Genomic DNA, 14,742 nt, shown 5'->3' with positions numbered 1-14,742 from the left:
TGTACTGTTCCAGGAAAGCTGGAGTCTGGCACCCGAGGGACAAACCAAATGGGCCACATACCAAAAGGGGCAAGCATCTGGTGAGCCAATCACAAGGGGACCTCAGTTTGAGCAAAGGGAGGGAGCAGGAGATGGGACCTTGGACAGGGACAGAAAGAAGTGCTGATCTGGTGGACTTCTAGGGCAGAGGAATGAAGCACCAGTTGCCACTGCTGCCAAATCCTTGGAGATGAGTATAGGAATTAAGAGGGCGGCTAGGTCAGAAGCCATCCTGACTCTGCACCCTGGACTCTGGCTTCTAATCTGATCTGAATCTTTCATCCTCATCAGCCCTTCAAAGGAAGATTCTAGTCCTTCTACAGAGACTAGGTCAGGATGGTAGCACTTCACAAATTTCCTTGGGAACACACATGGCTCAAACTCAGTGTGTGCTGCTGTTCTTCTAGAAACAACTCCCTTTACTGCCTATGTTCAAATGGAAGTGCTAGAAAAGAAGTGGGACCAGTCCTCCTTTAGTGATCCAACTCTTCCCTCATCTCTAAGAGCTCTCATTGACATCAGTCTCACCACAGGTAAGAGGGAGGTAGGACTCTGCCCTCTGCCTCTCATTTCTCAGCCTTTGGAGGCAAGGGGGATAAGAGGTAGAGTGGGCAGCTGACAGCCACACTCCTCAGTCCTTACTAGGGGACAGTCCCTAGGAGAATGAGGCCAGGACTACTCACCAAGACACAGATGAGGTGAGTGCTCTTCTTGTCTCCAAAGTGAGCATGGACTTCCATACTTCCCCATCCCCTTCACCCCCAATCTTCAATTCAATTCAGCAAGCACTAGTGAAATGTTTACTGTTTGTTAGTCAGGGTCCACTCTAGGCTCTAGGGAAACAAAGAAAGAAATTAAGGCAGTCCCTGCTCTCAAAAGGGTTATATTTTACTGAAGGGTTGGGGGGGGGAGGAGGACAAAATGTACACAAGAAGTAAATTTGAAACATATATAAAATGGGACTTGAGAGAAGTGATTACAATAGCATGGGGTGGGGGGTGGGATAGGGGGAGATAGATCAGGAAAGACCTTGTGTAGGAAGTGGTAGCTTGAACTGAGCTTTAAATGGGGTTAGGAATTGTACAGGTCAGAGATGAGGAGAGAGAGAGAGCATTGCAGGTAGTCTCCTTCCTTTCTAGGTGCTGGTTCAAAGCCAGAGCTTGTCCTTTCCCTACCCTTTCCATCCTTGTGTGATTCAGGGCTCATGCACACTCATGGATCTTTTCAGCTATTCTCTTAATGTCATCAATACTTGTTTGGTTGTGAATGACCCTACTATTCTGTGATCTAGGTGTTTTTTCTGAGTGGCTCTCAGCAACTGGCTCTAGGGCATGAGATGGTGGTTGGACTTTGGTTTTCTTGGTCAATTTGCCTATTTCACACCTTCTACAGTGTGTGCTGCAAGACGTGATGGGGGCTTCAACTGTAACTGTCTACCAGGACATGGATGGAATGCTAGCATCTGCTCCCATCACAGTCCCTGCCATGGCTCATATAATTTCCGCTCCTGTGATTGCATCATCTTCGATCATCCTAACACTGGGTACTGCCAGTTGCTGCCACCTGGTGAGGAGGGTCTGGTATTGATTATGACTAAGTGACCATGAGGAGGATCTGTGGCTATGTCAATGGCATGACATTGGGCAGGCCAGTCAGGCCCCCTTCCATTGGAGGGATGGCCCAAGTCAGGATCAAAGAATGTAAGCTCCTTGAGAACAGGGACTGATTTTCTTTTCTATTTGTATGCCCAGTGCTTAGCATACAGCAATTGCTTAATAAATACTTACAGACTGACTGACAGAGTAAGATAGAGTTGATGAGAATATTTATGCCAAAGGGGCAAGATGGGAGATGGGAAAGAGAGACTGTAGAGGTTCTGAACACTGAAGAACCAGCATAGAGGGCACACACCATGTAGAAGAGCAGACGACTTCTGTGCCCAGGTAACCTCCCTCCTCAATCCTCTGAATTAGTGTAGCAAGCCCATTCTGGCTTCTAATCTGATCTGAATCTTTCATCCTCATCAGCCCTTCAAAGGAAGATTCTAGTCCTTCTACAGAGACTAGGTCAGGATGGTAGCACTTCACAAATTTCCTTGGGAACACACATGGCTCAAACTCATGAGACAAGTGGACAGGATGGGAGTCACCACTGGCCTGTTACCCCACATCTTTTCAAGGGGAGGAAACTTCAGGGCAATAGTTCATCCTGGTCCTTATTCCTTATCACTAAGGCCACCCATGGCTCCAATGGGGCTCTGGAAGCTCTTAGCCACACCCAGTCACATGCAGGAAACTTGTCCAACAAAGATTTATGCAGACTTCTGCAGGTATCCTTTTTTGGAACTCCAAGGGACTGCTGAAACAACAGCACGAGGGGAAGCTTGACTTTGGGCAGGCCAGTCAAATTCCCTTCCCTTGGAGGGAGCAGGCCAACATGGCTGGAGTCCAACTCAGAGAGATTAAGCCAGAGCTGCCCAGAGCACTCATTCCAAGGGGACAAGAGGAGAGGTGGGAAATAGAAACCAGAGTGGTTCCAAATCCTGATTAGCCAGCATGGAGCCCATCAAGTTGGCTCAGGGCGGGGGAAAAGCCCTAGAGAGGGAGGGAGGGTGAGGTGGTTTTGAGTGTCCGGGGTAGACTGCTTCCCTTCTTCCTCCTATCTTCATATCCTTCAGAAACAAAAACAAAAACAAAAACACCCTGACAGTTTCTTTGGTAGAATGTTGACTAGGAGGCTCTGGAAAACACTCTGTTGTAGCCTAAGAGGCAGGGGGTATTTCATTTTTTTTCTTTGCATCTCCAATTCCTGGTACAGAAGAGGCACTTAAATAAATACTTGTTGGTTAATTGATTGATTGGCTGATTGATGGTGGAGAAACAGCAACCGAAGCACTAAGTTTATTCTCAAAATCTCTTCTTTTCCTCCTGACTTTCTTGTATTTTGGCTTCTTCACTAGCCCCTGGCAACCTGAGCCTGAATTCAGCACTGCCCAGTCCTGGCAGCACCCTCATCCTGGCCATCCTCCTTAGCCACGAGGCCACTGAGCTGAAGTGGTACCTGTGGCCAGTGGGGAACCAGATCCCAGTGAGACTGCAAGCTGGAACTCAGGTGTCCCTCAGTGCCAAGAAGGGCCAGGCTGTCCTCACCATCACCAATATCTCCCAGGATTGGGCAGGTAGCTTCCTCCTCCTCTTCTTCCTACTGCTTTTCTTCCTTGTCCTGATTATTGAGGCAGGAGGCTTGAAAGCAAAGAGCAAAGGTAATAAGTATGTACAGATATGTGGCGGATAATTACATGGAGATGGTGGGAAAGAGGATCTCTGTTTCCATTGAGGATGAAGCAAGAAAAAGGGAGCTGAAACAGGAATAGAAAGTTGCCTATTATTTGATAAAGAGATTTGTTAACAATGTGAAAGTCATTCTAGGAAGCTGAAGGGAATGTAGTGAAGGGGCAGGGAGAGAAGGGAGAAAGGAATCTTGGACCTAAAACCCAAAGGCTTAAGTTCTAGTTATTCTGGTATAGGGAAAATCCCAACTCTGCTACTTGCTATCTGTGTGACCTTGGACAAGTCACTTTACTTCCTCATCTGTAAAATGAGGTTTGGGATTAGATGACCTCTGAGGTTCCTTCCAGCTCTAAATCCTATGACAAGAGGCTGCAAGGTGCAGTGGAAGGCCTGCTGGAGCTGGAGTCAGAGGACCTGGGTATGAGTTGTGTCTCCACCTGTGTACTTGGGCAAGCTGGGACTATTTCCTCATCTACAAAATGAGGTAGAAGGGTGGTGGAAGGGGGAGGGGGTAGAGCAGGTGATCTCTAGGATCCCTTCCAGCTCTGAATCAATGACTTTATGATCCTAATCCTAGCTCTACCTCTATATTGCTTTTGGCAAATCCCTTAATCTCTGAGCCTTAGTTTCTTCTTCTGTGGAATGGGTTATACTTTTTGCATTGCTCTCCATAGGATTTTGTGGATGAAATGAGTACCCTATATAAAATACCTTGTAAGTTTAAAGTGCTATGTAAATGCAAACTATTATTATTATTAATTATCCTAAAGATATTAGAAAGACAGTTAGTTGGCACCGTAAATTGAACACTGGTCTTGGAATCAGGAAGACTCATCTTCCTGAGTTCTAATCCAGCCTTAGGCACTTACTAGCTGTGTGACCATGGGCAAGTCATTTAATCCTGTTGGCTTCAGTTCCTCAACTGTAAAAATAAGTTGGAGAAGGAAATGGCAAACCACTCTAGTATCTTTGCCAAGAAAACCCCAGGTGGGGTCAGAAAGAGTCAGATGTGACTGGAACAACCAAACAACAACAAAAGAGATTAGATTTTCACATCAGATTCCTGCTTATGGAAAAGGGAATGCTCTCTAAAGGACTATTCAGTCTTCAATTTATAATTCTATGATTCTTGCTAAAGTTTCTTCTTTTTAAAAAATCATCATTATACACTTACTATATACTACATATTGTGTTAGATTCTACAATAAGTTTTATTATATTTAAACAAGTGATTCCCATTTATGCCCCTCTCTCCCACATACTTATCTCTGACCCTATGAGTCTTCCTTGTAACAAAGAAATATAGTTGAGCCAAACCAACTGGGACATCTGGGTAGTGCATTGGATAGAGTGCTGGGCCTAGAGTCAGGAAGACTCACCTTCCTGAGTTCAAATCTGGCCTCAGACACTTACTAGCTGCATGACCCTGGGCAAGTCACTTAAGCTCCATTTTCCTCAGTTTCCTCATTTGTAAAATGAGCTGGAGAAGGAGATGGCAAACCACTCCAGAATCTTTGCCAAGAAAACCCCCGATGGGGTGATGAAGAGTTAGACACAACTGAAAAAAAATTTTTTTAAATGACTGAACAACAACAGGTGCATTTCATTATCCTTTCCCCAGGGCAAGTTTCCATCTTCTCAGCCAGCACTAGGATCCCACAGTAGGAGAATGGGGTAAAGGGGTGGGGGAGAGGGAGGGAGATGTTCTAAGCTACCAGGGTGTATGCTACAAACTGGCAAGACCAGAAGTAATAGAGGGAAGCGTGGGAGAGCCAGTGTGTGCCCACAGGCCTCTCTGTATACCCGCAGGCCAGTATGTGTGTCGATTTGTGTCCTGGGGTTTCCAATGGGAGCTGCGTCGTGTGGTGGAAGTGCCCCTGCAGGCCAGTGATGTGCTTCGATTCCCACGACAGCTCTCTATTCCCTGCAATGCCTTTTCTGGCTTCCAGTTGAGCTGCTGCATCCCTAACACAAATTTGATCTATGCGGCCTCCTGGAGCCCCACCTACCTATCTGGTACCACAGGTATGAGGGGCTTTGGGGGATGATGATGGTGGGGGGTGGGGGGAATGTAGCCTCCTCTGTAAATCTCACTCTGTTTCTATATGTGGTACTCTATAAAAACAGCTTGTCATCATGCTCAGTTTGTGCAAGCTGGTGGGAAATGGAGAGAAGGAGATTGAAGTTTGACCCCTTTCGTCTTTTGTGACCCCGATGACAAGTCTTAACTAGCTTTTCCTTGCTAAGATGGAAGGACCCTATGAGGATTCCTTGAAAATTCAGTTAAATTTCTCCCCTTGTAACAAAGGAAATGAACTGAACAAAATATATCGCTACAACTGTGTCTCTCCATAGCTGACACTTTCTGTATCCCTGGTCACCTGCCCTCAAGATTCAATATCACTCATTGCATTTATCCCAAGTTTGTGTCTTTTTGTATTCTTTTCATTGCCACCATTGTGACCATTGTGCATGTGTGTATATCCACAGACACATACGTACATGCCTATATATACATATATGTGTGTGCGCACACATATATGACATTCTTCTGTTAAGGGCTAAAATTCTTGCTAGTCTGTCTAAAATATCTAATGAGTGGTCGCCAATCAATTACAAGCTTTAGCAAGAGTTAGACTTTTAAGCATTTATTAAGGAGAATAAGAATTTGGTAAAGAGAGAGAGAAAGGCCTAGATTCCTATCTATTAAAGGGAGAGCACATTTCTAGCTCCCTTCTCCGCCAGCGTCCTCAGGAAAGAGACCCAGAGTCAGCGCCAGGCTCTTCCTTCCTCCTCCCACTAGTCTGCATCACTTCCTCCCCGCCAAAGAAAAGACTCCTGGTCTTGCCCTCAAAGACCTTCGCTTCATGGGCAGAACTCTTCTACAGTAAGTATCCAGCAGGTGGCGTCATTCCAATCGTTACACTTCTGGTTCTGCTTAGCAGGCTCTGCAACAAGTTCATACAAGATTTCTCATGTTTAACTATCAATGGAAACTCCTTATCTTCACTGCTTCTTATGACACAATATTATTGCATTATTTGTTTATATCATGATTTGCTCAATCACCCCCCAAAGTGATAGAAACTCCCTTTGTTTCCATTTTTTGTTTCCTACTACAAAAAGTCCTGCTATGAATATTTGCACTGATATGGGACTTTTCTTTTTCTTTTTTTTTTTTTGCGGGGCAATGGGGGTCAAGTGACTTGCCCAGGGTCACACAGCTAGTAAGTGTCAAGTGTCTGAGGCCAGATTTGAACTCAGGTACTCCTGAATCCAGGGCCAGGGCTTTATCCACTGCGCCACCTAGCTGCCCCTATGGGACTTTTTTTAATCATTGATTTCCTTGGGTGTCCATGCCCAGTGGTAGGATTGTTGGATTAAAGGGTACGAACTGGGGCAGCTAGGTGGCGCAGTGGATAAAGCACCAACCCTGGAGTCAGGAGGACCTGAGTTCAAATCTGGCCTCAGACACTTGACACTTACTAGCAGTGTGACCTTGGGCAAGTCACTTAACCCCAATTGCCTCACCAAAAACAAAAACAAAGGGTATAAACTGTTTGCTGACTTTCCTTACATCATTCCAAATCATTTTCCAGAATGGTTGGATCAATTCACAACTCCATCAGTGGTGCTTCACCTCTCCCCCTTCTATCTGCATGCCCTTAGCTTCTCTCCACTTCACAAATACATGGGGAGGTGCCATGACCGAATGGGTAAATTGATAGACTTGGATTTAGGAAGACCTGGGTGTAAGTTCTACTTCTTCTACTTATTAGCTCCGTGACATTGGTCAAGTCACTTCTGTAAGATGAATTTTCCTCATCTGTAAAATAAGGACATTAGACTACATGGCCTCTGTGATCTCTTCTAGTGCTAAGCTTGTGATTCTACTGAGGTCCAAGGCATTCATGCCAATTGCCCCAATTCTAATGACAGAGTCCCTTTTTCTTTCTATTCTGTAGCACTCTTATCCAAGACTTCTGGGATACAATGTCTTACTCTAGTTGTGCCAAGCTGCCCTAAGAATGATACCGAGTACACTTGTAAGCTTCAGAGCCCCGGACTGGACCCCGTGAGCATCCCTATCTCCGTCTCCATTATCCAGGGTAGGAAGATCTTGGCCAGACTCTCATTGGTCCCCATCTTTATCACCATGATTCAAGCTGGGCAGTCATGTCTAGGATCTGTCCAACTTACCTAGTACCTGATACATAGCAACCTATGCCTGGAAAGGTCTTCTCTATCTCCAGAGAGGTCTAGGTCTGTCTGGTTTTGTTTTGGTTTGGTTGGGGGGTGTGGGGCAATGAGGGCCAAGTGACCTGCCCAGGGTCACATAGCTAGTGTTAAGTGTCTGAGGCCAGATCTGAACTCAGGTCCTCCTGAATCCAGCACTGGTGCTCTATCCACTGCACCACTTAGCTGCCCCCAAGGTCTGTCTGTTTTATCCCAGAGCAGAGAAAGACTTAGAATTGCTTGAGGATACTCCCTGCTCAGGTGGACAGGATTCAGACTTAGACCCAATTGTAGATGATTTCTCCACCAAGAAGAGTGAGCTCCTGTGAAACCACTGAATGTGTTGTGTTTATCTCTTCAGATCAAGACACTACTTGTCCCCAGGACTCTTTGGGTGGTGACTGGAATGTCACTAAAGCTGGACACATGGCCCAGATCCCGTGTCCTCTGAATAGGACGGGAATGGTTGAGAGGCACTGTGGGGCCAAAGGCATCTGGGGACCCATCAACAGCAGCTGCATTGATGTGAGGCTAGCCGCCATGTTTCACACAGCCCAGGTGAAGCCTTTGAAGCACTTTTAATGCTGCAGAATGTATATCCTAAGCTAAATTCACCTCCTGAGTCAGGATGTGTAGGACTGCTTAGGGAGAGAGGCACAGGCCCCATACAGTTTGTTTTCAGAGTTTTTATGCCAAGGCCCTCACTCAGTGCTTTTTCTCCCTCCCCCGACTCCCCTTTCCTTCTCTCTAATGCAGCTGTTGTTGGCAGGCCAAGGTCAGCCAAAGAAGAAGGTTCCCCAGCTCATGGCACAGCTGCGGGAGCAGGTAGCAGCTGTGGGTTCCCCCTCTGACTTAATAACACTGTTGGATACTGTGAAGATCTTGGCCCAGGTGGTGATCAGGGCCAGGACAGAACTTTCCCGCAAGACCCTGGAGGTAAGCACAATCTCCAGAGTCATGGGGCTGAGGGGACGACAGGTGGGAGAGATGCTAAAGGACTAATCTTTTTTTGATCTTCTCCTAGAGATCTCTGCCTTCTCAGGCAAGCCCTTGGGCTTGTGGGTTCTTCCTAAGAGCCCATGTTAGTCTTCTGGGTTGTCTATTCCTTCCAATACACCTGCAACATGCCTCTGAGCTTGGGATGGGGACATGATGTTCTGGAGAGGTAGAGTGGATGGAAATCTAGGGGGGCTGAGGTCTCTGCCACATGGACACAGATGCAAAGATACCTAGGTGTCCATTCCCATATACAGACATGCAAACATAGACCCGGACAAATACATAAATGCAGGTGTCACACATGCCTGTGTACATGCATATATAATTGGAATCACACTGGGTCAAATGGATATGAATAGGTTCCCACTTAAAAGGCAGGGATATATGTACATGTCAGGAATTGTCCAGCTGATCACACATCCTCATGGCACATGCATACATGGTACAAAAGTAGCCAGAATCTGTAAAACATATAACAAATAAGCACATACACATATACATATATATCTCACATGTGGACACATAGACCCTCTTCCCTCAATTCGTGCATATTCATGCCAATGTTGGCCCATACCACTGACTCCTATGCATAATTATTGATTCCACAAATCCTAGGCCATCAGGGGGGCGGGACCAGAAGACAGATCCTTTTATGGTGACACAAGGCGTGTCAAGCAGTGGGCTATGTAACCGGTAGATGGAACTTGGAAGTAGATTGTACAGCCAGTGTGCATCTGTAAATGCCTTGTGTAGCTTGCTGGATAGCTGACTTCCCCTTTTACACATCTGCCTTTCTTTCCCTACTTTTGATTTTCTCTGGGGAGAGGGATCCAAGCAAAGTTGCTCACACCATTCATGACCTGTGCTTTTGGCTGAGCCTATGGGCTCTCTCCAGTTAGGGCTAATCTCTGTGTTGGACGGCTGCAGGATTTTCTGATGGCCACAAATGATCTCTTGGAGTTGGACCCCAAATCTCTTTGGGCCCCAGCCCAGGCCCAGGTGCCCTCGGTGAGTTCGGCAATCCTGCAGGCTGTGGAGAGCCTAGGTCGAAGCCTGTGCTCCAGTGACCACCCCTTCTATCTCACCTTGCCCAATGTGCAGCTACAGACCCAGCTTCTTGGACCTATGACCCCAGAGGACTACAGTGTCGCCTTCTCTACTCATCCCCCTATCAGGGTAACAATCCCCCACCATGCACTGGCTCAACTGGCTTGGGAGACTGGCCATGTCAGTATCACCAGTATGGTATTGAGGAAATTGAGCCATATCCTACCCATGAACCATGGACAAGGGTTAGGGGACTTAGTCTATGCCACTCCTGACTTGGTTCTCTCCAACTCCATCAAAGATGGGAATCAGACTGTGACCAAGGTGAAGATCATCATGGATTTTGGGGGTACAAAGGGTACTCCCACTTGTGTCTTCTGGGACCACAACCTCTTCCAGGGTGCAGGTGCCTGGTCGAGGGAGGGCTGTGAGGCTGGAGTGGGTGACACCAGCAGCACCACTAAGTGTGTCTGCTTGCACTTAACCTCCTTTTCCATCCTTATGTCTCTCCATTCTGTCCCAGACAACCCAACTTTGACACTGCTGAGCCAGATGGGTTTAGGGGCCTCAATATTGGCACTGCTATTATGCCTGGGAGTATACAGAATTGTATGGAGGACTGTAGTCCGGAATAAGATATCTTACTTTCGACATGTGGCCTTACTCAATGTGGTGCTCTGCCTGCTCGCTGCTGACACCTTCTTCCTTGGGACATTGCTGCTGTCCCTAGGGCCTCCCAGCCCACTGTGCCTCGCTGTCACTTTTCTTTGCCACTTTTTCTACCTAGCTACTTTCTTCTGGATGCTAGCCCAAGCCCTGGTGCTGGCTCATCAGCTCCTCTTTGTCTTTCACCACCTGTCTAAACACCAGGTACTGCCCATCATGTTCATCTTGGGCTATCTGTGCCCGCTGGGGTTTGCTGGGGCAACGTTGGGTCTCTATCTCCCTCGGGGGCAATATATGCAGGAGGATGCATGCTGGTTGGATGGGAAGGGTGGAGCACTCTATACTTTTGTGGGGCCAGTGCTAAGCATTGTAGGGGTGAATGGGCTGGTGCTGGCCATGGCTGTGGTGAAACTGCTGAGGCCCTCGTTGTCTGAAGGGCCCCAGATTGAGAAGCGGCAGGCCCTTCTAGGTGTGATCAAGGCACTGTTCATCCTTATGCCCATCTTCGGTCTGACTTGGGTGCTGGGCTTGGCCACTTTCATGGACAGAGGCAACGAGATCCCTCACTACCTGTTCACAGTTCTTAATACCTCCCAGGTAGGTGACAAAGTCTTGGTTATTTTTATCACCTTTGACCATCTGTCAAAGTGACACTTAACTAATCAATAGCAACCATTTTTCCATGGCTCATTTGCTTGGCACTAATTGGCTTCCTAGCTTCAGTTTTTTTGTTTTTGTTTTGGTTTTTTTGGTGGGGCAATGAGGGTTAAGTGACTTGCCCAGGGTCACACAGCTAGTGTCAAGTGTCTGAGGCCGGATTTGAACTCAGGACCTCCTGAATCCAGGCTGTTGCTTTATCCACTGCACCACCTAGCTGCCCCCTCCTAGCTTCAGTTTTAACCATTCTTTCCTTTTTCCCTCCTTTCTCCTACCTAGTAAGATTAGGCCAGCTAGCCCAGCCCCTTCATTTCACAAATGAGAACACTGAGACTCAATAAGGTGATCTGCCTAAGATCACATAGGCAGTGAGCATCTGAGGCAGAATGTGAGGCTGACCCTGGGCTCAATGGCAGAGCTCAGACTGGAAAGGCTTCCAGTTCATTCCAGAAGACAGACTCACCTGAAGGTGAGTTTAGCTAAATCACCAGAGTTGGACACCAGGTGATGGAATTATTTTGGCCACAGAAACTCATGAATAACACCCACCAAGGTATGGAGGGGTTGTCATCTGCATTCCTGGAGATCATGCCCACACATGTGGATCTCTTATGAAGTACTGAATAAAGCACATGATACAACAATTCAAAATAAAGACAGTTTATGAAGTTGCCAGTAATTCCTTCTATATGATACAGAACTAAGCTAGACAAATATTCCAGTGGAGGAGTCAGGACTTGATTTAGGTAGGTGGGACAGACGTTAGGTGTGTGGGAGGGAAAAGACAAAATGACAGGCTTTCCAATCACAGTGCCAGGGGAGTAAAAAGGTGTAGTAGGCAATTTTGCTCCCCGGGCAAGTTTTGTATTCATACCTTCCTCCTTAGAGGAGGCTCCTCATCAGTGCATTTCCCATGTCTCTACTCACAGGGGATCTTCATCCTACTCTTTGGCTGTCTTACAGATAAGAAGGTGAGAGTGCTTGCCCACCCTTTTAGATGGGGTTTTGGGCCATAAAGACATGCCAGCCCTACCAGCACATGCTTCTATTTCCTTCTCAGGTACAAGAAGCATTACTCAAACACTTCTGCTGCATTCTTCCCGCTGTCTCCACTGTCTCCCTGGTGAGTTGGCAGCATCCTTCTCCCCAGCAGAGAAATCCCTAGACAAGCCAGGAGGTAGAATTAGGGCCTGAGCTCCAGTTCTATGGGTTAGGTTGATATTTCCTTTGAAATGTTTTATTTAACACACATATAAAGAAACAGTGTGCACCAGCCCTGAAGTTAGGAAGACCTGAATTCAAATCTGGCCTCAGACACTTACTAAATGACCCTGGACAAGTCACCTAATCCGATTGCCTCCAAAAAAAAAAAAAAAAAGGCAGCAGTGTGGCTTAGTGGAGAGTCAGCTGGCCTCAGAGCTAGGAACCAGGGCTCAAGTCTGGTCTAGGATGCATATAGCCAGGTGAGCTTGGGCAAATCACTCAACCTCTCAGTGCTTCCTGGAGGCACAGACCCCGGGCCCACTCTGGTGAGTCCTACTAAGGTGGAAGGGCTCCAGAAAAGAACTAGCCTAAGGATGAGGAGGCTCATCCACAGAAGGCTGGCCACCAGGTGATTAGTGCTTCTGGGTACAACTTGTGAAAGTATTACTATGGCATGGAAAGATTATGATCTGTGTGGGAGAGTATCCACACTGATCAAAGCCACCAAATCTCTTTAAAAAAAATTAAGTACATAAGATTCCATTTACTGTCCAAAGAATAAGGTGGAGATTAGGAAGTCAGAACATGTGGATGACTCTTCTGGGCCCCCACTATCCTTTGAGGCAAGTAGGTGGTACAGGCACCCGAAGGTGTATAGGTGTGGACGAGGCTTTGCAAACTACAAAGACAGCAAAAATGTCAATTATTCCGCACATACTGGGAACAGTGCTCTAGGGTCTTATACAGCAAAAGAAGAAGAGGGTAAGGTGAGGCACATAGACTCAGTCTATGTATGGGCACAGCTAACTAGGCAAGCCTTTCTCAGCAACTGGGTGCTTTTGCTCCACACCAGGCCACAAATGATGTGAGCAACTTCGAATCCAGCAAATGAAGAACAGAGATGTCAGGGTAAGAATTAAACTCTTTCTTGGGGGCGACATGAGACAGGGGCTTCAGTAAGGTGGTTTGGGGACAAAGAGGAACTTTTCAGCTTGACCAAATATGGTCCTCTTCAGGAGCCAAGCCAGTACTCACATCCAAGGGCTAGAACACCCTTATGCAGAGAGCACGTGGAAGCATCTGGGCCAATCACAGTTTAGGCTGCTGGTGACTAGAGAGCAGTTTCAGCTCTTTCTTGTCAGGTGAAGATAGGGGTATCATTTGGCTTATACACGAGTTCCCTCTAAAAATCCTTCCTCATGTTACAAAAGCCTCATAGCTTCCATAAATTATGCTGTGAGGCCCTAAGCAAAATTACTTTTCTTGTTGTTCACTTATTTCAGTTCTAACTTTTTGTGACCCCATTTGGGGTTTTCTTGGCAAAGATACTGGAGTGGTTTGTCAATACCTTCTCCAGCTCATTTTACAGACGAGGAACTAAGGCAAACAGGGTGAAGTGATTTGCCCAGGGTCACACAGCTAGTGTCCGAGGCCAGGTTTCAACTCAGGAAAATGAATCTTCCTGAGTTCAGGTCCAGTACTCTATCCACTGCTCCAGCTAGCTGCCCCCTTATAAATGAAATATAAAATATAAATTACCTATAGTGGGAAGGGTATATAGGGGTAAGGAGGCCTGATGAAGTGTAGTAGGTTTTATATCCATCAATATTTTCATATCCTAGGGATCCTTCAAGGCATTCTCACCTCACATGAAGCTACTACCTTTATTCATTCATTCACTCATTCATTGAACATTTTTCTGGGTCTTATTTTTATTGATAAAAAGTAATAGGAGTGGAAAGAGCTGGCTTAGGATGGTCAGGAACAGCTGGGTTCAAGTTTACCTCTGATACAGACTGGCTGTGTGACTAGACAACTCTCTTAGCAGGTGTAGTTTTGCAGCTACGTGGTAGAAGGGATTTGTTCATCCATTTTTATATTATTTTATTTCTGAAAATATCCCTCGTACTTCCCTCTAATCAGTGAACTATCCCTTTTAACAAAGACTAAAAAAGAAGGGGCAGCTGGGTGGAGCATGGGCCTGGAGTCAGGAACTCATCTTCCCAAGTTCAAATCTGGCCTCAGACACTTACTAGCTGTGTGACCCTGGGTAAGTCACTTCACCCTGTTTGCCTTAGTTTCTGCATCTGTAAAATGAGCTGAAGAAGGAAATTATAAGTCACTTCAGTATCTTTGCCAAGAAAACCTCAAATGGGGTCACAAAGAGTCAGACACAATTGAAAACAACTGACCAACAAAAAGAGGGGGGAAAAACCCAACAGTTTAGCGGCAGTGTCTAATAGTATATACAATATTCCATAACCTTAGTCTTCCACATCTGCAAAGGGGAAGGAGGTTCATTTTCTCCAAAGTCAACCTAACAATAAGCATTTATTAAATTCCTACAGTGTCAAGCTTTATGCTAAACAAAAACTATATACCAGCTTGAGAGGTGATTACATTTTACTTGGGGGGAAACAAAGTATACATTGAAAATTAAATATAAACAATGTACTTTTGAAAAAGGGGGATGGGGGTACTAACTCTTGGGAAATCAGGCTAGACTCCCCACAAGACACAGCACTTGAACTGAGTTTTGCAGGAATCAAATTCTGATTCCGGTCTTGGGCTTATCCTCAACTTCTGTGAGTGGGAAGAATCTGGG

General features: G+C 46.2%; 1 protein-coding gene across 1 annotated transcript; it reads left to right on the top strand.

The window, feature by feature from the left end:
- The first annotated feature begins 475 nt into the window (after window positions 1–475).
- On the top strand, window positions 476–13,029 carry ADGRF3 (adhesion G protein-coupled receptor F3). The gene is made up of 11 exons (XM_043989595.1): window positions 476–572; window positions 1,432–1,605; window positions 2,999–3,217; window positions 5,139–5,354; window positions 7,295–7,438; window positions 7,927–8,123; window positions 8,322–8,501; window positions 9,492–10,874; window positions 11,864–11,905; window positions 11,995–12,057; window positions 12,991–13,029. The coding sequence occupies exons 1-11, from the start codon at window positions 476–478 to the stop codon at window positions 13,027–13,029; spliced, it is 2,754 nt and encodes a 917-aa protein (XP_043845530.1).
- The last annotated feature ends 1,713 nt before the right edge of the window (window positions 13,030–14,742 follow it).

This window comes from Dromiciops gliroides, chromosome 2 (assembly GCF_019393635.1).
Source record: "Dromiciops gliroides isolate mDroGli1 chromosome 2, mDroGli1.pri, whole genome shotgun sequence".
Classification (NCBI taxonomy): Eukaryota; Metazoa; Chordata; class Mammalia; order Microbiotheria; family Microbiotheriidae; genus Dromiciops; species Dromiciops gliroides.
The sequence above is the reverse complement of the archived record's forward strand: the minus strand, read 5'-3'. Positions and strand labels throughout refer to the sequence as shown.